This window comes from Rhinatrema bivittatum, chromosome 7 (assembly GCF_901001135.1).
Source record: "Rhinatrema bivittatum chromosome 7, aRhiBiv1.1, whole genome shotgun sequence".
Classification (NCBI taxonomy): domain Eukaryota; kingdom Metazoa; phylum Chordata; class Amphibia; order Gymnophiona; family Rhinatrematidae; genus Rhinatrema; species Rhinatrema bivittatum.
Window position 1 is genome coordinate 67,882,786 of NC_042621.1, and position 24,260 is coordinate 67,907,045.

At 42.3% G+C, this 24,260-nt stretch overlaps 1 protein-coding gene across 3 annotated transcripts in view; it reads right to left on the reverse strand.

Moving 5' to 3' along the window:
- The window catches only part of ABCC12 (ATP binding cassette subfamily C member 12), a 158,497-nt gene that overhangs the window by 116,811 nt on the left and 17,426 nt on the right, over positions 1-24,260 (reverse strand). For 2 of the 3 annotated variants that reach the window (XM_029608476.1, XM_029608475.1), the window contains exons 5-8: positions 8,391-8,538; positions 5,350-5,583; positions 3,707-3,880; positions 508-655 (exon numbers count right to left, since the gene is read on the reverse strand). In XM_029608476.1, coding sequence (XP_029464336.1) covers positions 508-655; positions 3,707-3,880; positions 5,350-5,583; positions 8,391-8,538 — 704 coding nt within the window. The remainder of the gene's footprint in view (positions 1-507; positions 656-3,706; positions 3,881-5,349; positions 5,584-8,390; positions 8,539-24,260) is intronic. The other variant, XM_029608477.1, reaches the window with a different exon arrangement.

The following is a 24,260-nucleotide window of genomic DNA, read 5'->3' on the forward strand; positions in this document are numbered from 1 at the left end:
GACCAGAGCAAGGAATGAGGGAGGGTTTTATAGGGCTGGCATTGCTGCATCATTAAGCCTTTAAGGTGGAGGCTAGAGAAGGATCGCTTGAGGACCACTGAGGGCCCCTGCTGGCAAGGGGGATGCCTAGCAGTCAGTATCATAACAGATGGTTATTTACCCTTTCAAATAAAACATGGTTAGCCAAGGAGACTACAGAAAGCTATTGCTATCCCTGGGAGTGAGGAACAGGAAATAGATCTGGTTTATAGAATCTGCTGAGTACTTGCGACCCGGACTGGCCACTATTGGAGACAGGATGCTGGAATTGATAGACCTTGGACTGACCCAGCATGGCACTTCTTATATTCATATTAAGGAAGAAAAAAATAGTATGACTCATTTTTTCATGGCAAAAACATTATACTTACAAGGTTAAAGATGTGTAACCCAGGAACTGGCTGAAGTCTGTATAGTCAGATGTTCCTAATTACAGATCCGGCCCTATGCAATGCTGGTTTTACCTACCTCTGATGGTGCTCGCAAATGACTTTTCCCAAGCATACATTTTAATCAGTTTAATGCAGGTCAAGACTTCATTCATCGTCCGCACGCGTTTGTCAGTCACAACCATAGCTGATCGGCGAAAGACTGACGTCAACCTAGCCATAAGCATCTGAAATAAAGAAACAGAAAAGTTTCTTCCCTGGGCATGCAACAAGCTATTCAGTAAAATTGCATCCCTAGGAAGTTTGGAAAGATCGATTGGGAAGTTGTAAGAAATAAAGGCAGTATTTAAAGATCAGGTATAATGTTTCTTTTTGCTTCTTTGACCTGTTGTTTTTATTATTTATATTCCCCCTTTTGTAACTGGCCTCTACTTCAAAGCAGATTATATTCAGGAACCATAAGTGTTTTCCTGTCCCCCGGAGGCTCACAATTTAATGGCCCTATGTACTATGGGGTAAATATGCAGCCGCTAAGCAGCTGGTTAAGTTAGCTGGATACCCATATCCGGCTAACTTAACCGGGATATTCTGCGGCACAACTGTGCCTCTGAATTTACCCGGATAAGTTAGAGTTAGCTGGATATGTGGTATCCAGCTAACTTTAGACCTGCCCTACAGCATGTCTAGAGTTAGCCGGTTACGTTAACTGGCTAATTCCGCTCCTCCCCAGGAATGCCCCTGATTTACCTGGCTAAACTTTCCTGTTATCCATCTAAATGGCTTTTGAATATGTACCCCTAAGTATTTTTCCCTTAAACTCAAAATAGGAAAAAAATAATTTAGTAAATAGGCCTCTACGTTTTTACCTAAGGCAATGGAGGGGGAAGTAATTTAACCAAGGTTACAAGAAGTGGTGGTGGGATTTGAACGCTGGTTTCTCTGGTTTATAGGCATTCTTATTTTATATGTTTGGGTACCTGCCACATTTTTACCACTCTCCAATATTTATTTTATATTATAAAAAATGCATTTGTTAGGCATTTGAAAGAGGCTTCTCTGGTTCTTATAGGTACAAAGTACATTCAAAGTGGCCACTGGTTTATAGTGACTGTAAGATCATGGGGAAGGGGGAATTTTATCGTGATTGTATTAAATCTGTTTCAATATCAAGTAGAACATGAGCAGGCTCTGTAACTCGGGTCTCGGTGCTCTGAGCTGAGGCATTGGGGATCCAGGTTCATGTCCCTTGACTGGAAGGGTCAGGCCTGTGTGTCGTAGAGTTGTGCAGACGTAACACACTCAGGCCCCGAGAGGGAAGGTAGATGGCTAACATTATGATGATGGTGGTTCTTATCAGCCAACCAGTGGCACCAAGGGCGCAGAGAGCGGAGAAGGTACCCCTCCAGCCCTGAGGCTAGCCAGAGGCTTCTGGCCACTCATACAGAGATCGTCTGGGGACAGCAGAGACTACTGAGGATACTAGGGAACGAAAATCCCCAAAAAATAAAATGTAGAAAATGTAAAAGAATGAAAAAACAAGCAAACTAACTAGGATTGCATTACAGTAACTATTGCTGTCTTACGTTTTTTTATGTTTCCCTAATTATAACTGCTGTCGCTGTATTAGTGTCATTACCGTAGCCCCTGAATAAATAAGATTTTCCTCGGACAAACAGTTTAATAAATTCTCTAAGCAGGTGGACCGGAGATTATAGGTAAATAAAGGAGGTAAAAAGAGGGATGGACTAGAAAATCCTAACTCTTTTCCCTACATTCCCATCCCTGGACTTTGCATTACTCTCAGCCTGCCCTGACCTTGGATGGGACCTTGACTTCGCTCTGCTCACCACCTGCCTCAATCTCACCGACCAAACCTATCATGAGACCAATCATGAGACTTATCATGAGACCAAGCCTATCATGAACCAAGCCTATCACCTATCCACAAGACCGACCAGAAATCAGTAACTAGCAAGCCTACGCACACCCTCGCCCAAACTCTACAACCTTGCATCAACAAAGGCTCGATCGCTATCCATAGCCGGTCCTGCCCTATGCAACTCTATGCCAGTTAACCTACGCCAGAAATTCTGACCAAAGAAATTCAAGCAGAAACTACAGACCTGGTTGTTTAAACAGGCATACACTGATTCTGGCTAAATCCCTCCCTAATTCCCTCTCAGGCTCTCTCCTCCCTCTTTCCCACCCTACTCTGTCCCCTCCAGGCCTCCTCCCTCCCACCACCCTCCCTTACAATCTCCTCACCCCCTTTGGTCTCCCCCCTTCCCCCTCCCTTTAATCTTTTCTCAGTTCCCCCCCCCCCAGTCTTCCTTTCTCTCCGTAACCCCCTTTCACCCTGTGTTCCCGCCCACCTCCCCCCTCATCCCTTCCCCTAACAAGTCGCTCTGATAATGAATCTTCTGAAAAATACTGTAAACCAAGTTCACGTTATTCACTTGAAGCTAAGTTCCTGTGCTCACATTTATAATTTTTCAAGTTACTCGTATATATGAATAGTTCCCTGTGAAGCATTACTAAGCCAAGTTCATGTTTTATGTAAACCGATGTGATACTCAAAGTGTATGTCGGTATATAAAAATCTTTAAATAAAATAAATAAATCATCACTACCTTTGCACTGGGCAAGGAAAGTCCTGCCGGTCTCCAGATCCTGTGGGCTCAACCCAAGGGGGAAGTGACTGGCCAGGCAGAAGACTTAGTTCTGTGGTGTGTCAACCTATCCTGTGCTCACAGAAGATAGGCTGCGCAAATCTACCAGCAGCTCAAGGGCTCACTACCTCTCATGATGACAATATATGTTGTATCACCCATAAAAATGTGATCCTTTATCAGCTGCAAATGTCTATACAACTTAATAGTTCAGACAAAACCAATTGTACAGAGATGACGGGGATAGCAGATGCCGCCATCTGCAAATTATTGCAGTATGCGCCAAACATTTAAACAAAACTTGGATCACATTCTCTCCAAATGAAAGGGCTGGATGATTTTCAATATGCGCTCATGAGTTAAAGGAAATTCCTCTCTCTAGAAAGCTACCTTATGAACCACTTGGGTGAAAATCTTATTGAGCCTGATGTCTCAAAGGTTTGTTTTTTTTTACCATTTCTGGGACTTTCAGTAAACCCCCTTGATAAATCAGGCAGGCACATTATTTTCTGGCCTGGCTAAAACAATGGGTTCCTTGTATTTTTTTGTGGCTGGCAAGATTGCCTTTGAAAGCAAGAAAGAAAATGAACTGTGAAATTAAATACAAACCTGCAAGGGAAGGAACACAATGTAAGCCAACACCCCCAGGAGTGCCGTGGGACCCAGAATAAAGCAGGAATAGATGGTGCATATAATCAATAAGGCAGGAGCGCTGACTATCAGAGGGCAAAACAAAGCAGCGTCAAACAAGCGATGGCCATCATTGGACAGTAAGTTGATGACCTGGAAGAAATACAGTAGATACTGAATTGACAATACATTTTTGTACTGGTTTCTTCAAACGGCTGTAACCGTTGCATATAATAATGGGTGAAGGAATATTTCCTAAGTTAATTTTTCCACTGATTTTATGCCTGAAAGACTAACACAATCCTGTGATTTCCCAGATGCACCTTCCAGTAGCTTATTTGAAAATTCGTTCAGGCATGAAGGAATGCATTGCCTGTAAACTATATTTTATTACCCTTCATTCAGAGAGCATTTGGGGGAAGTTTCGAAGTGACACCTCCCATTCTGCTGCACCTCATCACATACCCTCCAGGTAGAATACACTGTTCTCTTTATAGGACTTAAGGATGGTACCTGCATGGCTAAGGAGGCATTTCTCAAGAACAGCTCTAGCCAAACCTGTGCTGGGGAGCCCCCGATCAATCAGGCTTTCAGGATATCCACAATGAATATGTATGAGATGCATCTGCATGCACTGCCCCCGTAGCATGCAAATTTATCTCATGCCTATCTATTGTGGAAATCCTAAAAACCTGACTGACTGACTGGAGTGCAGGTTTGGAAATCACCGTGCCAGGCAAAATACTATAGCACTATGTTTGTTGACCATGCCTCCATTTTAACAGAAAAGAGGGGATGCAACGTGGATATATTTAGTAAAGTCATGCACGCCACATACACTGACTCCATTGCTGAAGCTACACTTGGGGCAGTACTTCCTAAACCTGTTGTGGATAGCCTGTGATCCCACAGGCTATCCACAATCAAAATGCATGAGATGCTTTGGCATACATCAGAGACGTACTATATGCCAATTTATCTCATGCATATTCATTATGGATAGCCTGAAAACCTGACTGACTCTAGGGTCACCGAGGATAGGGTCATTTTAAAAGCGATTGATATTATATCACGCATTGGCTCATCCGTTTTCTGTATTTCATGTGTCACATCTGCTGAACCGCAAGCACGTGATATAAACGTTTTCCTGTGACTCGCTCTCTTTCTCTCTCTTTTTGCTATCTGATTCCTCTAGCGAAGACACAGGTTGGTCTTTGAGCAACACAGTTATTTAAGTAATGTGTACATTGAAGGTACTAGAAATATTACTGGGAGGAATAGGGTAGGGGGAAAAGGCTGTGGAGTATTTTCAACACCTCATCCTCTTTAGGAATTAACAGTAATGTAAAAGGGAATATAAGCATAGTATTCTATTTTATTTAATTACAACATTTTAGTAGCAATAATGCTACATCTTGGTAAACAACAGACATTGTAGGTCTGATTGCTCAAGGGTTTTCTTCCACCACGTGCCTATGGGGAAAACACAGTGAGTCTTGTAGCACTATAGAACTGATAAGTAGTGGTAAAGCAGCTTAAGTTAAATTTAGTTTAAAGCTTATATAAAAAAAAAAAAAAAGACTTTTAGTAGTTCTAAATTAAACACATTTTTTGAAACTTACCTCACCAACAGAGATGTGGGCCAAGGTGTTAAATTTTATTAGCTTTTCGAAAGCCACCGTCGAGATGGCAACCTTTAGCCTTGTAGCTGTGCGATAATTGATGGCCCACGACAATGCGAACAAGAGCGATTTGCAGAATTCGCTGAGATAAAGGGCTATGCACAGTCCAACTCCATACGTAACATTGCTGGAGGCCATTTCGACGTACTGCAGAATGCTGCGGACCAGCACGGCCTGCAAAGCGACAGCAGCCCACGTCAATCTAACAGCAACCTGCACAGGTTTCAGAACCCCTCTCCACGGGCCCAAATGACTGACTAGGTAAAGTAGACATTTGGATTTGGAATTTAGCTTTAATTTACAAATCCAAGTTCAAGGCGAGTTACAATTGGCCTAGGAGCGCCAGCCTCCACCATGCATGCAGCTTTAATTTTCTATTTTGGGTCAAGAGAAGGCGTGTGCAGGGAAGAGCTGATCTTGCACAGGACGGACAGGCAGAAATAAGCTCTGGCAGAAGTTCAGGGGACCCTTCCTTCACCTCCACCATCGGGGAGACTCAGGGGGGGGGCTCAAGCTGCAAATCCAACCTTACCCATCCTTTTCCACTGCATGTTCATTCTATATTCTGAAAAGCTGTTAGCCATTACAAAATAAAAGTAAATTGTCATAATATGACTGGGAACAGGTTTTTTTCTGTCTTCTTTTCTATGTAGGCCAGCAGAATACTCACCCTCCTAACGTACAGGGATTAGGCTGTTTGCATTATTGACTGCATGGATGCAATTTAATAGGAGACAGGAAATGTGCAATTGAATGACTCTCTATGGTACATTCAGCAATTTAATGAAAAATTTGTAGCTATGATAAAAGACATTATAGCGGCCAATAAGACTTACCCTTACTATCTTAAGAATATTTGCTCTGGGCACAGAATGAGAGAAATTGCATTAGTCAATCTGTCCCTTGGCACTATAAAATAGTTCTGTCTTTTTAGTATAAAGTACAGAACAATACTGCCCTGCAGAATAAATACAATTATTTGCATTAAACCTCCATGGACATCTCATTTTAGTCCCTGAGTCATGAAACAAGACATAGCCAAGTGAGCACACTGTTTCATCACCATCACCGCCTTTGAGACGCTATTGTAAATAGTTCCTTGCAATCTATGCAACTCCTCCTTTCCCTCCCCCATGCAACCCTTTCAACTCTTCATTCCCCTCCCTATATGCAATATACAACCCCTATCCCCTCTATACATTCCGTCCATCTTCATCCTCCCTCTACCCCTTTATTTCTTTCCCCCCACTCCATTCCCCAACCATTTCTCTCAATACCATCTCAGTTATCCAACAACCTCTATTTAAGTCTCTCTATTTAAGCCTCGTTCATTATATAGTTTACTTTATTCACAGTTTTCCTATAAGTTCTAGGTAAAGCCTCTGTTTTGCTGATTTTGAAGTTATAATGTAAACCGAGCTGATGTTATCCTATGAAGTCCGGTATATAAAAACCACAAATAAATAACATTGTGTGCACGGTTTTCTCATATGCAATAAGGGGTGTTCTGGAGGGAAAGGGATGTATTTCGGGAGCATGTTAAAGATTTATGCACATAACTTGAGTTCTCAAAAAGTTAGAAGGGTAAAAGACATGCCATTTAAGCACTTAACTTTGAACCCCCCATGTTTCTATTAAGGGTAGTAACTGCTGCTCCATGCAATGATCCCCAAGCCTTATGATAAGGATAGTAATATTTATCATCAAAACCAACCAGCTGTCAAACCCATACAGAATTACTGCTAGCAGCATTTTTACTGGGTGAGGAGCCTTCTTGAAAATTCAGGCAATGCTGCTTGATTTGCTTTGCTTTTGGACTTGCCCGTAGAAGCAGTCCTGTGCTTTCTCCCTTATGTCTGCATAAGGGCCCATATTGGTTGTCGTCTCAATCCAATTTCCCTTATCCCCCTTGTTTATTTTGCTATAGTTATTTTATAATTAAAGCACCTCCCTCACAGTGATTATTTTGTTATTTGCTGTCCCAATATAAAAGAATGCTCCCAATACTATTAGTATAATACACCCACCATCTCAGTGATCTTTGACTGTTCTTATGGAAGCCTTCGTCCCCCCAACCAAACAAAAACAATCCTGCATGCTAATTCCAGTCACCATGATGAAGGATGACTTTAAAAAATCAAGTCCTCCTTTCTGGATCCATGCAGTTAGTGGAATTCTCTCTGCGGCAATCACTACTTGTCTATTTTGGCATTCGCTAATGCAAGAGTTTCAACTCTCCATGAATATTCCCAACCTCGTCAAACTTTGCCCCGTGTTGCAGAGAAGGTTTTAAGACCTTGTGCTTCCTCCAGTCCCTCGGGTGTCCTGTTCTGAAGATTAACTGTACCTCACACCTCACAGTACAGCAGTTGCATCAATCACAGCTGCTTTTATAAAGCTGCTACAAGTCAGCGGATAATTTCAGCTCATGCCTTTGGCTCGGCTCGCCAAGGATTAACCGAAGATTTAATCAACCTGCAGGTCACAGAATCCAAACCTGTGGTTTTTTTCAATGGCACAGAGCCCACTTTGAGAACATGATTCAAAGGGAATTAACCAGGTGACTAAGCAGTTACCAAAGTAGATTATCCTGGTTGAAAATGGTCTCCTTCAGAGCGGTAAAAAGTACATGCGGGCTTTCATTAGATGCACACTTTTAGCCAGATTTTAAAAAGGCATTCCTGGGGAGTGTTTAAGTTGTAACAGAAATGCATGCAAGCAGGCTACTCAAATTTGCTTTTTATTTTAAATCAATCATTAAGGATGAGCCACACAAGTACCAGCCTTGTATGGCTGAAAATGTTTGTGCTCCTAACCCCTAAATATTAGAGATTATCATGGAAGGCAAGGACCACTAAAAAAAAGAGTTGCATAATTGAATGAGAATCTGTGCATTCATGGGGAGGGCACTGTGGGGCCATTCTCAGTTCCCCCTCCTGCTCCTCACCTCTAGTTATCAGGGCATATGAGACATGACTTACTGGTCCCAAAACACTGCAAGCAGTACAAAGCAGAAGAGCGACCGCATCCATCAAGAGTCTTGTCCTCTGAAACTTTAGAACTGTGCGGCCTAAAGAAGCTTTCTCCAGACCAACTCTTTTAACTTCTTCTTCCCAAAGAAATTTTAATCTGTAAAATAAAATAAATAAATATATATATATAAACATTTTGTTTGAAAAGATAGCTTCCAATCAATTCTGTTTCATAAAACCTGATCTATGAATCTGATGTCAGGAGATCTCTAATGAATATGCATGAGACCTACTTGCATAGTCTTGTGACAGTGTGCATGGAAATCTCTCTCATGTGTATTCATTAGGGGTATCCTGAAAACCTGACTAGGTCAGTGGCCCTCAAGGACTGGAATTGCCCGCCTCTAGTCAAGATCCATTGAACCTTGTCAATTATTTAAAGTCTGCTTTTCTTGTTTTATCTTCTATTTGAAATTTCCAATACCTATTTAATGCTGTTGGTTGCTAGAAGGTTTTTTTTTTCAGTGTAGTTATTTATTTATAAAACTTATAGACCACATAACCTGTTCAAACAATAAAATAAATTCACAATGTTATGCTTATCTGCGACCCATTTATATAGCACCATGTAAGACAAATCTATTGCTAACAGGTCTTTGCCACAAAGAACACTTAGGGGCAATCTTTCCTAAGCTGTCTAGTTGTAAGGTACTCCGGTACTTTATAATCCACATATCTTGCGGCAAACTGTCAAAGAGAAACTACCCAGGGTTTTTCTCTGAAAAAGTCTCTTACACATACCCAGGTGCAATAGTACCCGAGTTCTTTTCCTAGGACTGCAATGTGCTTGGTGAGTGAAAGCACAGCTAGTCCCTGGGCTACGAATGTTTTTTTTTACTTTAAAAACCCTCCAGGAGATCATACTAAGGATGCACAGGGAGGAATGTGTGTGTGTATGGGGGGGTCAGGGGCCTGGATGCTCTGGTCTGTGAAGCTGAAGACAACTGTAGCCCTGGGCTGATAATCTCTGATAAGGTTCCAGGACCCACACCTCAAACACAGTCTCATACAGATTAAATCTTCCCAAGCAATTATGTTATCGATATCTAAGAGTCTTCTTCTCCCTGCTCAGGGAATCATGGAATCTTCTAGGCCCTGTGCATTGTATTTACTCAGATAACTCTGTAAATTTCTTGTGTACAGCACTTGATGATCACCCAAGTATAAACAAGAGCAATAATCACACTGAAAGCATTTGGTGGTTTCCAACTTAACTTTTACTGAAGAATGGTGATATTGATAAAGGATTCTTTACAGTTCTCATTATCCATAAGTTTGATGCTACATGCTCAGTTCTTCATAGATTTGTGACTTTAACTTCCATTAAAGCAGTTTGGGGAATAAATCCAATTCCAATTGTATTTGTCAGTTCTTCTCTTCCTTATGGTTAGTAAATATATTCTCTAATTCATTTGAAATGCTACTTCATGCATAAGTTCAATTCTCCTACCTTCTCCTTACTACCCTTGGTTCTTGGTGGGCATCTATATTACTCCTATTCTCCTTGAATCTCCTTTGAGATAAACTGAACTCACCAAAGCTCCTCCTTCCCTATTCCACTCCTTCTCCCTGTAGATGATTCCTGGGATGCCAGTGATCCATTTGTCCTTTCTCAGTGAAAGGCACCCCTCTTTTGTTGTAAAAGCAAAATCTGAATCTCTATGCAATACAACACTCAATAAAAACAAAAGCAAAGTCACATACACTGGGGAAACCAAAACATGAGATGAGGAAGGTGGAAAAACTCCCCTCTTAAGGCAAAGAAAGGGTTTCAAAACATGGTCTTTTTAAAAGGTTAAGGCTTTCTGTCTGCTCTCTGAACCCAAGTCTCACTCCTAGAGACTCCAGAGGGATTCCTTCTTTAAAATAAACAAAACCAGGGGGCAGCCATGGACATGCTGTCCCTGGAAGTGTCAACTCAAGATTCCTCAAATGGTGGTTAACATTTATATAGCATGGGAGCACACCATTTTCCATCTCCCACTTGGAGGAGCTATAATCCTATGCTATTTTTTTTCCATTTTCTCTATGTCAATGGTATACTCCTTTTGGGAGACATCCATTGAGATCTCGACACAACATACAGAAGCAATAGTTGCACATAGCACATTAAAACTGGTAGAGTGGTTGGAGGGGAGTGGTTGGTAAGTTGGTATAAAGGTACCAGTAGGCAAGGTAATACATAAAGAAAACTGCTTACATACTACCAAGACCCCTGTCCATTTCAGAGCTCTCAAAAATTGGCAGAAGGAGGGGTATGGCCTGCTCACTTGGTAACTGTATATGATTGGTTGCCATACTTTCATTTGGTATTCTAGATCTAGGATTTGGCTGGTGATGCCTAAAGTATATGTAGGGATCCTGTTAATCCCCTACTAATACTGGTTCAGGATTCTACTATTTAGATATGGGGAGAGACAGATTGGTGTTTGTTGGGTTTGCAGCTCCCGTATGTGGCAGCTAGAACTGGAAATGTTCTCAGAGATTTTTTTATTTTTTATTTATGCAAATTTCCATATACAACTCAAGACAGTACACGTGAATAGAAATTAAGTGGTGTATAATATGTAACACATACATTTATTTTTAAAGAAATAAAGACAAAAGAGGGAAAAAAAAAGAAAAAAAAAAACCCTGCCACAATCCAAGTCCTCAAATATCTCCACTTCAAGAAATTTCTAATTACAGAACAAAAAAGTGGAAAAGCTGGCTTTATCAAGGGCCTGTATAATGAATGAACTACATACTGACATAAACAGATCGAATGTCAGTATAATAAAAATAAATAAATAAATAAACGCCCTAACTAGGCTTAGGAGAAGAAAAAGATATCGAAGAAACTTTATTACTCAAAATAGCAGACAATTGAGATGGATGGAAAAAAGTAAAGGAGGCATTTTGATATTTGATGATACATTTACAAGTGAACTTTAAAATACAAGAAAGCTCCCAACTCCAAAACCTTGGGTTTAAATAAAAGAAATTGCCTCCTTCTTTTCTGAGTCTGCTTAGACAAATCAGGAAAAACTTGAATCTTCATGTTCAGAAAGAGATCCAACCTATGGCAAAAAAACATTTTGAGAATCCAATCTTTATCTGATTCCATCAAAAAAGAGACTATCAAAGTAGCTAGCTGGCTTGACCAAATCTTTCTGAGATGTTTCCAAAAGAGCAGTAACATCCAAAGGTGACTTTACAATAGGAGAAAGGACTGACATAGCATTAGAATCAACAGCACCTTTTTTAAAAGATGGTAGATAGTAAATACGTGAAATAAGTGGGAATGTCTTTTCAGGAATCTCCAGAATATCAAGCAGATATTTCTTCCACATTTCTTTGGGGGCTACTGTTGGGTCTTTAGGAAAATTAATAAAACAGAGATTTTTCAAGATGTTCTGTTATGCCTGTCGGTCGCAGACGGCTGCGACCGCGAGTACTCACTTCCTGCACTGCTCTCCTGTCTTCCCCCGGGGCTGCTTGCTGCACAGGCCTGCCTACACTGCTGCGTTCCTCGGGACTCCTCTTGACGGCATGGATACCGCTACTTCCTACTCCGACATCAGGCCTTCCTAGGCGCATGTGTCACAGGCCCTGCCTTTGAAGCCTCTTTGTCGGGAACCTCAGGGGCATCCCTGTTTGATGATGTCATTGGACCCCCGTATTTAAGTTCCACCTTCGCCCCCAGCTAACCGACTTGGCAACAAGTTCCATACGAGTTCTCAACTCCTGCCTTGTGTTCCTGAGACGATGCTACGTGCCTTGCTCCTGGACCCTGTCTGGCACCCGCTCCTTGGGGGTCAGTGTGCACTCCTACGGGGTCTCGCTCCTCTGGCCTACCCCTCTCCTCGGGCTGGCTCTGCGCCTCCTGGGTCCGGCTCTGCATTGGCTCTTGCTTCTCAGGTCTCCCTTGGAACACTGCGGCAACCTGTGAGTTCCTTGACCGGCCTTCCCCACTCCTCGCGGTTGCGCCTGTGTTCTAGCAAAGACTGTCTGCGCTCATCCGCTCCACAGGCTGCGCTTACTACTCAAGAGACTACGTAGAGCCTCCTCACTCCATGGGGCTGTGCTCCAGCTTATTCATCTACTGTCAGCTGTCCCACTCCTCGGGCCTCTACTACACTATTGGCATTCATTCGCTCTCCGGGTTCCTGCCTATGTCAGTAGCTGGGATAAGGACCGTGCTTTCCTGCCTCATAGGTGGCCTGCGTCTCCTATCTACGCCCACTACACTGCAGCTCCACCCCCTTCGGGGCTGTCCTCCCGGAGAACCTTCTGCACGACTATTCCTGTGCCTACCATCCGCGGTTCACCTGGCACCTCTCGCTTCAGGGTCTCACTCCAAGAACCACCAACTGTCTATCATCCTGCGGGGATTACCTCCTGGTTCCTGGGGGCCTCTCCACCACTGTGCCCAGAGCTCCCCACTGTACCAGTACCTCGCCTCCTGACGGTGCGGACCTGTGGGGCTCCTCCTCACAGGCTGTAACAACTAGCACCTCGAGCCAAGGGTCCACATACCCACATACCTTAACATGTTCCAACTGTGAAGAAAACCACTGATTTTCCTTAATAACATTCTGTTGCAAATCAGTCATATTTCCAAGATCTTTTTAAAGAGTCATAATTTACTTTCATAGTAGTCACTTCAATTTCCACAGATTTCAAACGGCCATCAAGATGGCTCAGGGAATTAACCACAGGGTTAATCTGATGGGCAATGTTATTATTAAGTACCTGGATAGCGTCCCAAAGAGATTTGATAGTTATTATAGAAGGCCTTACCAGTTCCAGAAGTTGGAAAGCAGGAAACATAGAATTTAAATTTCCATTGTGCCTACCAGCAGCATTTTCAGTTGAGTCCCCCACAGTCCTGAAATCCTCGGTAAACTCTGATGCAGAGTTTGCTGAAATCTTCGGTAAACTCTGATGCAGAGTTCGCTGAATCAGCGATGTCAGGGTGCATCTCCAACCAACACCCATCCCCGAAAATGAGTCAATGCACGGGCCTCCGCCGGGTTAGAGGGGGCAGATCGCTCCTCCAGGGATAGCTCTGGGAGGGGGCTGGGTTCAACTGCTTCCTGGTTAGCCTCCAGCGAGCCAACTCCCGAAGCAAGCCCTCCACGACTCAAATGGTAATCCATAGGACCCAGAATAACCAGGGAAGAAGACGATGGCTCTTCTTTTCCTGCAAGAGTGGGGCATATTGAGGCAAAGAAACTGGGCCCAGACGGAGCAACTCAAGCATGTTGAGCCAGTGCGGCCATCATGTCCTCAGAGTTTTATAGAGAAATCACCATTTTAGCCTTGTGGATCCTTTTTGCTTTCAAGAAGGCAGCATGTCTTAAGCTGTGCTCTCATTTTTCTAGCACTTAACTTTAAGCTCCATGGAGACTTTTGATTTGGATGAGAGTTTCTTTCCACCCTCTCATGCTACTTTTAACTTATTTGAGTCTAGAGTCCCAAACTCTTTTGGACTCAATTAAGCTGTTTTGAGTTTCTCTTCTAAACAATGGAAGAGGTTCCCTTCTTGCAAGTGGAACCTGAGATCAACAAAATCCAAGGAGAGGATGACATCCAGCCATCCAGAGAGAAGGAAGAAGGAGAAAGAGGAGAGGAGATGGACCATATCCAGGGCCCATGAGTATCTACTGAAGATGAAGAGGAATCATCCTAACAGAGAAAAAGGAGAAAAAAAAAAAGACTACAACTTTAAAACAAAATCTTTGATACTTCATCTACATTGGGAGGGAAGTACCCTATATCCCAATGGAAGGGAAGAAAGAATTAAACTGGAATGACATCTGAACTTAAGAAAGACCATAAGAAGTCACAAATTTAATAAAAGCATTTGCAACAACTTGAAAAGAGAAGTACATCCTTATAAAGACTTTAAATCCTCATTGCATCTTATCAGTAAAAAAGAAATGGTAGAAAGTGTCAAACAACTCTCATGTGTCTTATTGAGTAGTGACTTCCTTATTCTCTGCTCTGAGATTATCAGTGCTGTGTGCAAGGCACTTAATTACAGGACAAGTAAATAGCAAAGCGAAAGCCTTGAAAGGAAACTTCCCCCCATGCAGGAAAATCTGGAACATAAATCTTAACAGTATAGCTACAGCTTCCATCTAAATAGAAGTGTGATATATTATGTCCTGTGGAACTGTTATCCGAGTTCTAACACCACAGGGGTTACAAATAACATTGCAGCAATTTTTATAATGAAGTTACTGGATTTGGTAGCAGTGCCACGTGGTCTCATGTTTGTCAGTGGTTGAGATGACACTGGCATCCCTAGGTGGGTTCAAATAGCTGATCTGACCGCAAGTAGTAAGAAATTATCAATATTTGGGATCTGGAAGCTGGAGTATGTTTGCGCTCACTGTAAGAAATGAATTTGCCTCTGAGTACGATGAAAAGTATTGCAGAGAGAGATTTTATTAAACAGGACAGTCAGGGTCTTGTCTGGCCTCAATGTTCCAGTGCCAGGAACATAATGATCAACTGAGCGATAAAAAGCGCATTGTAAACGCCACTCAGGCCCTTGTCCAAGGAAATATGCAAACAGATTTGTGCAATATGGAGGCACAGTGCTGTATTGCTCAACAGCAGTTACAGGTGGTGGAAAACAGAGATATTTATTTGTTTTGTTTTTGAGAGAACACAATGTGAGCTGGATCTGAAAAACAGAAGAAATAAAGAGACGCTGAGGTTTGATCGCTTAAAGTTAGAATACATAGGAGAGACGGTGCTAAAGAAAAAAAAAAGGTTTCTTGAACTGTTAGGGAAGCAGTGTGTGTGTGTGTGTGTGTGTGTGTATGTGTGTGTGTGTGAGTGGGGGTGTGTGTGTGTGAGAGAGAGAGTGTGTGTGTGTGTGTGTGTGTGTGTGTGTGTGAATATCTATCCATATCTATCTATATCTTTCTAGACTGCTCATGCAGTACAGATTGTTATGGCACTAAAGGTACTTGAATCTGAATCAGAACTTGCATGGTTGGATCTGAATTTTGTTTGGTATTATTCTGATATACTGTAGGTTTCAGGATAACTTTGAAAGAAGAATTAACTGCCATACAGTTTAGCTATAGACCTGGAGATTGCCCGTGTAATTTTCGCTATCACTTGGTTGCAGGAATTGGGCATTCTGGGTACTATAATGTATTCCATGATTTCTGTGATTTGCACAAGCTTAAAACATAAATTCCTAGATAACAGTATTTATATGAGAAAGGCAGCGGAATGGGTACATATAAATATAGAATATATCCTTATGCTAAACACAATAAATTTGAAAATCAGCACAATTATGGAGTCTGCATTGGATGGAAAAGTATTTAAAAAACAAATACTGGTTTTGATCTAATTAACAGCAAGATTTATTTTTGCAGTTTGAAGCAAAAACTATTAGTTTGCTTTATACTGGTATTTTGCTGGCTATGGGTGTCTGTAAAATCAGTGGGCATGTTCTGAGCTTCGAATCCTAGCACTTTTACTCCTGCTATTTCTGCAGAAAAAAATACACATGTGGATTTGAGAATTCAGTTCTACGCATGTAGTTTACTCCTCTACTTAACCACACTCCTAGGACTGCTTCTTTATTCGTCTAATGAAAAATATGTGTGATATAAATGTCCATGTATAATTTTAGCTGCTATATGGAGCTAACCAGGAAACTGTATAGTTAACAGACTAGATTCAGTTGAAAACTGTCCTCTTTATATGAAAATGTAAAGGAGCCTGTAGTCCCTTCACTAGGTCTATGCTCTTCCCAGTGGGGAACATATTGAGGTTGGTAGAGTAGTGAGTGGACTGAACCATTTTCTATGACACTTCCCCCTAGGAGTGGCCACAATGGAGCAGTCCTGGACTGGGTTAGAGAAGTCCAAGGATTTCAATGCAGAAATTTGGGAGTAAGGGGGAGGAAAGGAAGAAAGCCTTTATGTCTCTACAAAAGGAAGGAGTTGGGGGAACACAGAAGTCGCTATCATCTCTCTGCATAGTGTGGAGTTTGGGAAGGGGTAAAACCGGGTTTTGTCCCTGTTGCTTCATAGTTTGTAGGGAGTATAGAGGGCCACATAGACAGTTTCCTGTAGTGGTGCTTCTGATACTGTACTACTACAACTGTTCCTGAGGAATCGAAAACTAGTGTGGAGATTAACTCTACTCTAGCAGAATAAATCTCTCACCCTGGGCCTGCTATTTTATAGGGGGAAAAGAGACCCTGATCCAAATTCAAGGTGAACAAAGATCTACACAGGAACAGCATGTGAGTCCGGTGCCTATTCCGGAGGTGACCAGATGTGTGGAAAGAGAAGGAAGGAGCTGTCCATTTTGGTGCTCTCTTCCAGGAGTCCAAAGGAAAACAGATCTACTATGTCTTTCAGGCACAGGCAAGAGTCCTTTTGTTGAGAATGTGGACCCTTGAGCCAAGACATTGTTGCTACCACCAGGGGGGGACCCTGCAGGTCCTCATTGTCGGGAGGTGTCTTTAGAGAAGAAGACCCTACAGGACGTTCACCAATAGCAGTCCTCATTCTCCGCAGGTGAAGCCCTTGGTACCAGGACCAGCAGGACTTAGGCGTGGGTCTCTCTCTGTGTTGAGGCGTCGGAGCGTAAGTCAAGAAGCGGAAACAGTGTTGGACAAGCTCAGGGTCGAGGCAGGCGGTGGGCGATCAGGAACAGGAACAAGCCAAAGCTCAGGGCAAGCAGCGTACAAGCAGAGACAAAGGCCAGGCCAGAGGTCGGGGCAGGCAGAGAACAAGCAGAGATGATGTACCAGGCTAGTCAGGGTAGGCGGAGATCAAATGGAGTCAACGAAGCAGTCAGAACCAGAGAATCAATCCGAGGGGTCGAAGAGCGAGGCAGGAATTGGAGGCAAGGAACAGGAATGAAGGAACCAGGAATCAGCAGCAGGAGACAAGGCAGGAGCGCAGGAACTAAGGCAGGAATCAGGAATGCAGACAACTCGCACTTAAAGATGAGCAGGACCCATTGCTGAGGCGACATGGTGGTGGCAGGGCAGGGTATAAATACCAACGCTTCTGACGTCATTTCCTCGGGAGAGTTTTCCCACCTCTGGCCCTTTAAATTCCCCATAGGGATGCACGTGCGCGCCTAGGGGGCCAGACGAGGAGCTCAGCGTCGGCGGCGTTTGGTGGCGTTGTGAGAGTGGGCCGGGCTGCAGCATTTGGCATTGGCGGGAGGAGATGGTGACGGGGGGAGCCGGCATGGGCCTCCTACCCATCCAGGTGAGGGGACCCGGTCGTGGTCTCACACGGCCAGGGACCCTAACACCTTTCCACTGTACCCACAGCATCAACACTACCAAAACCCTGATCCATACTCTTATCACCTCCCACTTAGACTACTGCAACCTGCACCTTATGGGTCTCCCACTAACCATCTCTATCCACTACAGGCTAATTCAAAATTCAGCTACACAATCTTACCTTCCACCAATGTTTTGGAATTATTTTCAATCATTAAGTGATTGTTACACAAACCAACACAGACTATAAGTGAAGTAATCCTTGAACCGCTGATGTTTGCTGATTCTTTCATGAGTAAAATAGCAGCTCTCTGGAATAGGTTGCCAGCTGTTCTTCAATGTCAATGCAGCTTAGTCCTTCATGCCTTATGGATCACTTTTCAATAAGTATACTGAAAGCCTGGTGGTTGCTCATTACTTCAGCATGATCTGTTGACATTTCTATTCAATGGACAGACTACAAATATTCCACAATACATCTTTTTTCCTAAATAGTCCTAAATGCTGCCAAAACTGAACTACTATGGATTAGCTGATCACCAATTGCAGAGGTTTTTAAAGTATGCAACTGAAGGGACATACTTCCCTTTATTGACAGAAACTAGGGGTTTGGGGATATTATTAGATTCCAGTTTGTTATTTAAATTTCAGATAAAGATGGTTTTAATGCTTCAGCTGGTGAGACATCTGGGGTACATTCTGCGTCAAGAGGATTTCCACGCAGTTGCTCAAGCATTAGTCCTACAAATGATTGGACTACTTGTAATGCAATCTGCTTTGACCTTCAGAAAAAATACATGAGTCCTCCAAAATGTCTAAAATGCCGCTGCCCAGTTAATTTCTGGGTATAAAAGAAGAGGCCATATTATGCCAAGCTCGAGGGACCTTCATTGATTTCCAGTCTCTGTTAGAGTTAAAACATTTTTTTATCATTAATTTTTAAGGCCCCTGCAGGAAGATGGTCCAGAAAACCTGAAGAGCCTCTTGGTTTCATGTGTGCTAGCTCGGGCCCTATACTCAGCTGAACAACAGTTCCATCGTGTAAAGAGTTTTGAGTGCAGGTCAACCTGAAACAGGCCCACAATTTTGGAATAGCTTAATGATAGAACTTAAACAAGAAACTGAACGACATTGAAGACCTTCCTGTTTAAGGAAGTCCTCATCACTAGTAAGAAACTACGACCCCATCGGTACTATGGTACCTAGTAAAACTGTTCATATAAACTCTTGTTATACCCTCCCACAGTTATTAATATAAACCGTTTGACTGTTTATGTAAACCGTTGTTATACTTGTACTTCGGAATGAAGGCCTGCGCCGCCTCCTACAGTTATTGAATGTAAACCGTTTGATTATTCATGTAAAATGTTATTTCTGTAAACCGGAGTTAAGGCCTGCGCTAAACTTCGATATATTTCTGTTCAGTTACATGTAAACCGATGTGATATCGCGATCGAATGTCGGTATATAAAAAGAAACAAATAAATAAATAGATAAAAACAAACAAACAAATAAATAAATAATAATTGACAGAAATTCCAACTTTAAATTTTTTTTGCAAATGCAGGTATTTTATTCTCACCACTATCAACATGTTATCATTGGGAGAGACATATATATCTAGCAAGGATTCCCTAAGGTCCTTAAAACTACTTTTCCAGCCTTCCTATCTTTCCGATTCAAATCTGTACAGTCAGGTGTGTAGTTTCCCTGTCGGCTCTGTAGCACTTTTTCTCATTTTGTCCTTCTCTATGGACTTCATTTCCATGTTTTATTATAGAACTTCATGTAACCCGTTGCTGGGGTGCATAAAATAAGAGTCTCTGACGCTGGGTTTCTGAGCTTCATACCAGTCTCCGTGGGTTCAAAATTTATGACAAATGGTCAAGCAGGACCTGGCCCAGAGGCAGGGCTGTATTTTCTCCTAGCATACAAAAATATCAAATCCTTCCTTTCCCCTTGGTGCACTTCAATAGCACCAGTCTTGCAATTTACTATTTCTTTTAACTGACAGATTTACAATTTGAGATGCCCTGGGATTAAGTAATCAAGTCACAGTCAAGGGGGTATCGTCATGAACAATAACTTTTTATTCTTCTGGGGTGATCAGCAGTCAATATCAGAATAGTAAAAATATCAGTTGAATGAATCACAGGAATCATACTGCAGAGATAATAAGCAGCACTGAACACAAAAAAAAAAAAACAACCTTACTTCTATATTTTCTTTTCCTCTAATGGCGCACCTTCCAGATCTTAATCAGATTCTCATACACCATAAATGACTCCATCCCTTCTTCAATAAATGCTCTTATGAGGACTCACATCCTCTCACAAAATACTTTCCCAGCCATGGTCTCAGCAGTACAAATCAGCACTTTCCTTACTGATTTCCACAAGATTGCTGTGGTTCATAGGGCTCTCTGCAAGCCATTGAGCGCTACCTAGGAGCTGTAGAATAGTGCACTGCATATATCCTGCACATATGTAGTTATAGCACTATGAAGCACTGATCATTGAACTTGCCAGAGAATCATCCAGCACAGATGACATCATTCCTGGAAGGATGGAACTAAGTTTGTTATTCTAACTGATAAGAAGAGGCCTGTGGCCTATAGTAAGAGCAAGCTAAAGTACACATGTTAACATATATATCGATTGGCTATTAAAGGTAAAGGGTGTGGATTATGCAGATGACTGATAATAGCAGACCCCAGACCCTTTATAAGCTGATGCACATGTTAAGATCTCTGAGCAGATTTTAAACAGACCTTGTACACCTTTGCTTGTACTAAATTCTTTCTGTATTTTTCTGCTCCTAGAGGAATTATCCGCCTTCCTCTATATAATTACCTGTATTAATAAAACCCTTTCTTTATTACCGTCTGAAGCTGGTATTTATTCTGTAATTAGACACAGGGTTCGCCCCTCTTTTAACAGAGCCTATGAACAGTCTAGTACTGTAATTTGTGCAATGCAAGATTGATAACTAAAGCCCAGCAAGAGTACTTGTGTTCCATGGCGACACGACCCTGTTGAAACCAGAAGACCCACAAGTACTCATTGTTCCAAGGCTTAAATCCCAATCCCAGTCCAGAAATCACCCAGTCCCACAATCTCCCTAGAGACGGCTTTGGCCCTTTATTTAAAGAGGCAGCAAAGAATATGCCATTACCTTGTTTGTACTGGATTAAGTAAAAAGGCTTGGGCCACATTCAAAACGATAAGGGATCATAAAAAAAAAACAACAGCTCAGTCAAATATCACTAATAATAAGGGAGGCGTATAACAAAGAAATTAAAATCTCTAAGATATCTCTAGGAAATTCAACACTTTAGAAAGATGTAAAAGCGGGTGTAGACAGATATCTTATGTAGTTATAAATATTTTTAAACTAACAATTCTTTCTCCAGATACTTTTCAAATGTTGTCAAGCTAATAGTTTATTCTTCAAATACCAGGTAGAACCCAAACATGTGATCTAATAGGTCATTAGAGTTGCTGTTTTGATTTTTCTGAGCTTCCTATTTGGTCATTGCAGGTTCTGCATTTTCTTTCTCAGTGTGCTTCTCTCTTTTTAATTGGTCTTTTTGACCCAAAGGAGCCTGGGACAGTTTATTGCATCTACTGTATCCTTTTCCACAAACTGCTGAGAAGGGTATTGTTTCTTACCACCACATTTTGCAGTTTAAACTCCAGTTTCTACCACAGTTGCAGTTTGCTGCTTATGAACTCAACTAAATCATCAGAGAAACTCATAAGAACCTGCCATACTGGGTAAGACCAAGGGTCCATCAAGCCCAGCATCCTGTGTCCAACAGTGGCCAATCCAGGCCATAAGAACCTGGCAAGTACCCAAAAACTAAGTCTATTCCATGTTACCGTTGTTAGTAATAGCAGTGGCTATTCTCTAAGTCAACTTAATTAATAGCAAGTAATGGACTTCTCTTCCAAGAACTTATCCAATCCTTTTTTAAACACAGCTATACTAACTGCACTAACCACATCCCCTGGCAACAAATTCCAGAGTTTAATTGTGCGTTGAGTAAAAAAGAACTTTCTCCGATTAGTTTTAAATGTGCCCCATGCTAATTTCATGGAGTGCCCCCTTGTCTTTCTATTATCCGAAAGAGTAAATAACCGATTCACATCTACCGGATCTAGACCTCTCATGATTTTAAACACCTCTATCATATCCCCCCTCAGCCGTCTCTTTTCCAAGCTGAAAAGTCCTAACCTCTTTAGTCTTTCCTCATAGGGGAGCTGTTCCATTCCCCTTATCATTTTGGTAGCCCTTCTCTGTACCTTCGCCATTGCAATTATATCTTTTTTGAGATGAGGCGACCAGAATTGTACACAGTATTCAAGGTGCAGTCTCACCATGGAGCGATACAGAGGCATTATGACATTTTCCGTTTTATTCACCATTCCCTTTCTAATAATTCCCAACTTTCTGTTTGCTTTTTTGACTGCCACAGCACACTAAACCGACGATTTCAATGTGTTATCCACTATGACGCCTAGATCTCTTTCTTGGGTTGTAGCACCTAATATGGAACCTAACATTGTGTAACTATAGCATGGGTTATTTTTCCCTATATGCATCAACTACGGGGCTGGCATTAATTTTTGAAGGGTTATAATGTGTGTGTCGGGCGCATGTTTATTTTTTACATCGGGGGTACTAGCTAATAATGCTCATTAACATGGCATTTATATGCAATGAGCGCTATTAGCTACATGCTGGTTTGGATGCGCATTTGGGACATGCTGATACCCATAGAGGTAGATCTTAAATAAGTACGCCGGATTTTATAAGATACGCGCGTATCTTATAAAATCCGGGGTCGGTGCGTGCAAGGCTGCGGAAAAATCGGCAGCCTGCGCACGCCGAGCCGTGCAGCCTGCCTCCGTTCTCTCCAAGGCCGCTCCAAAATCGGAGCGGCCTCGGAGTGAACTTTCCTTCCACGTCCCCCCACCTTCCCCTCCCTTCCCCTATCTACTCCACCCCCCAGCCCTACCTAAATCCCCCCCTACCTTTGTTGTGCAAGTTACGCCTGCTTGAAGCAGGCGTAACTTGCACGCGCTGCCTTGGCATCCCCCGGCACAGGCCGCAGTGCCGGGGGACTCGGGACCACCCTCCTGGCCCGCCCCTGAACCGTTGCCACACCCCTGGACCTGCCCCGGACTGTCCCCTGACCCCGGACATGCCCCCTCCCGCCCCTTTTACGAAGCCCCGGGACCTACGCGCGCGCCGGGGCTTTGCACATGCCGGCGGCCTCTGCAAAATAGGCGCGCCGGCGTGCAAGTGCCCTGCGCGCGTAAATCCGGCAGGACTTTTAAAATCTAGCCCTTATTGCATCAGGGGTTATGGACACTTGTCCAACCACGAGTTAACCTGTGCGCTAGCCTGAGCGCATAATATTGCATGGGCCTGAGTGAGTGTCTTGCACTTCATTATTCTAATTAACGTTTTGGAAGTTAAGTACCAAGTCCATCTGATTTCCTGAAGCTGGATCAAAGAGGTTAACAGGATGTCTAGCAGCACAAGCAAAGGTGACACATGTTGCTAGGATAGCACAATTGGAATTTGGAGACTGGACTGTTAGTTTGAAAACATCTGGAGCTTGAAGGTCTCTGGAGAAGGGACTATGAACTAGAAAATGTGGACATTGGAAGAAAGGTTTTATAGGTGGCAGAGATTTGCAGATTATTTTTTTACTTAAAACTCATTCTTATGGCTGTAACAAATATACACCTTGTAGGTTATTCACCGTAATAAATGTCTACACCCACTTTTACCTCTTTTTGGAGTATTTCCAATGACCTAGAGACTTCCTAGAAGTTGTTACAGCACTCCCTTGTTATTTAGTGATATTTTATTGCATCCATCATTGTGATTGCAAAGTTCTTTGGAATGCCTATGTTAAACCTGAAAGATGTACTGTAAAATAAAACTGCATTGCTTGATATTGAGTTAACGGCTTATAAAGATTAACTGAGCCTAATTGCAGAAAATATGATCTGAAATAGATGATTATGAGACGGTAAGTTCTGCATAATATTCCCAGTGCTGGAGATAAGAGAGGTCCTGATGGTATCAGCAATGATTATAAAAATTATTACACTGCTCTAAAGAATTAACATGTATGTCTGTTATAACAATGAAGGGTTCTATTCATTATGCATCTGTAGGCTGTTATAGGGGTTCATTTTTCTACAGAAATTAATAGAAACTGGGCTCACGAGGAGGCTCATAAAATTTTGACGAGCGGAAGTCTAGAAGATCTTCCTGAGTTTACTGGAAATTGATGCTTGAAATATGCAACAACTGAACCACTGAGACAAATTATTTGGCCCAGTGAGGTTAGATCTGACTGTCTAAAAGTAGGATTCATTTTGACCAGTCTTTTGCATGTTATTATACTAACTGCTAATGTGGCTCCTAAGTCTTTTTCAGTGCTAACTATCAAAGAGAACGTTACTTACAGGTCATGCAATGTGTAAATACCCACTCAAACAAATTCTTGCCATTTTCATTATTTTACTTTGTCA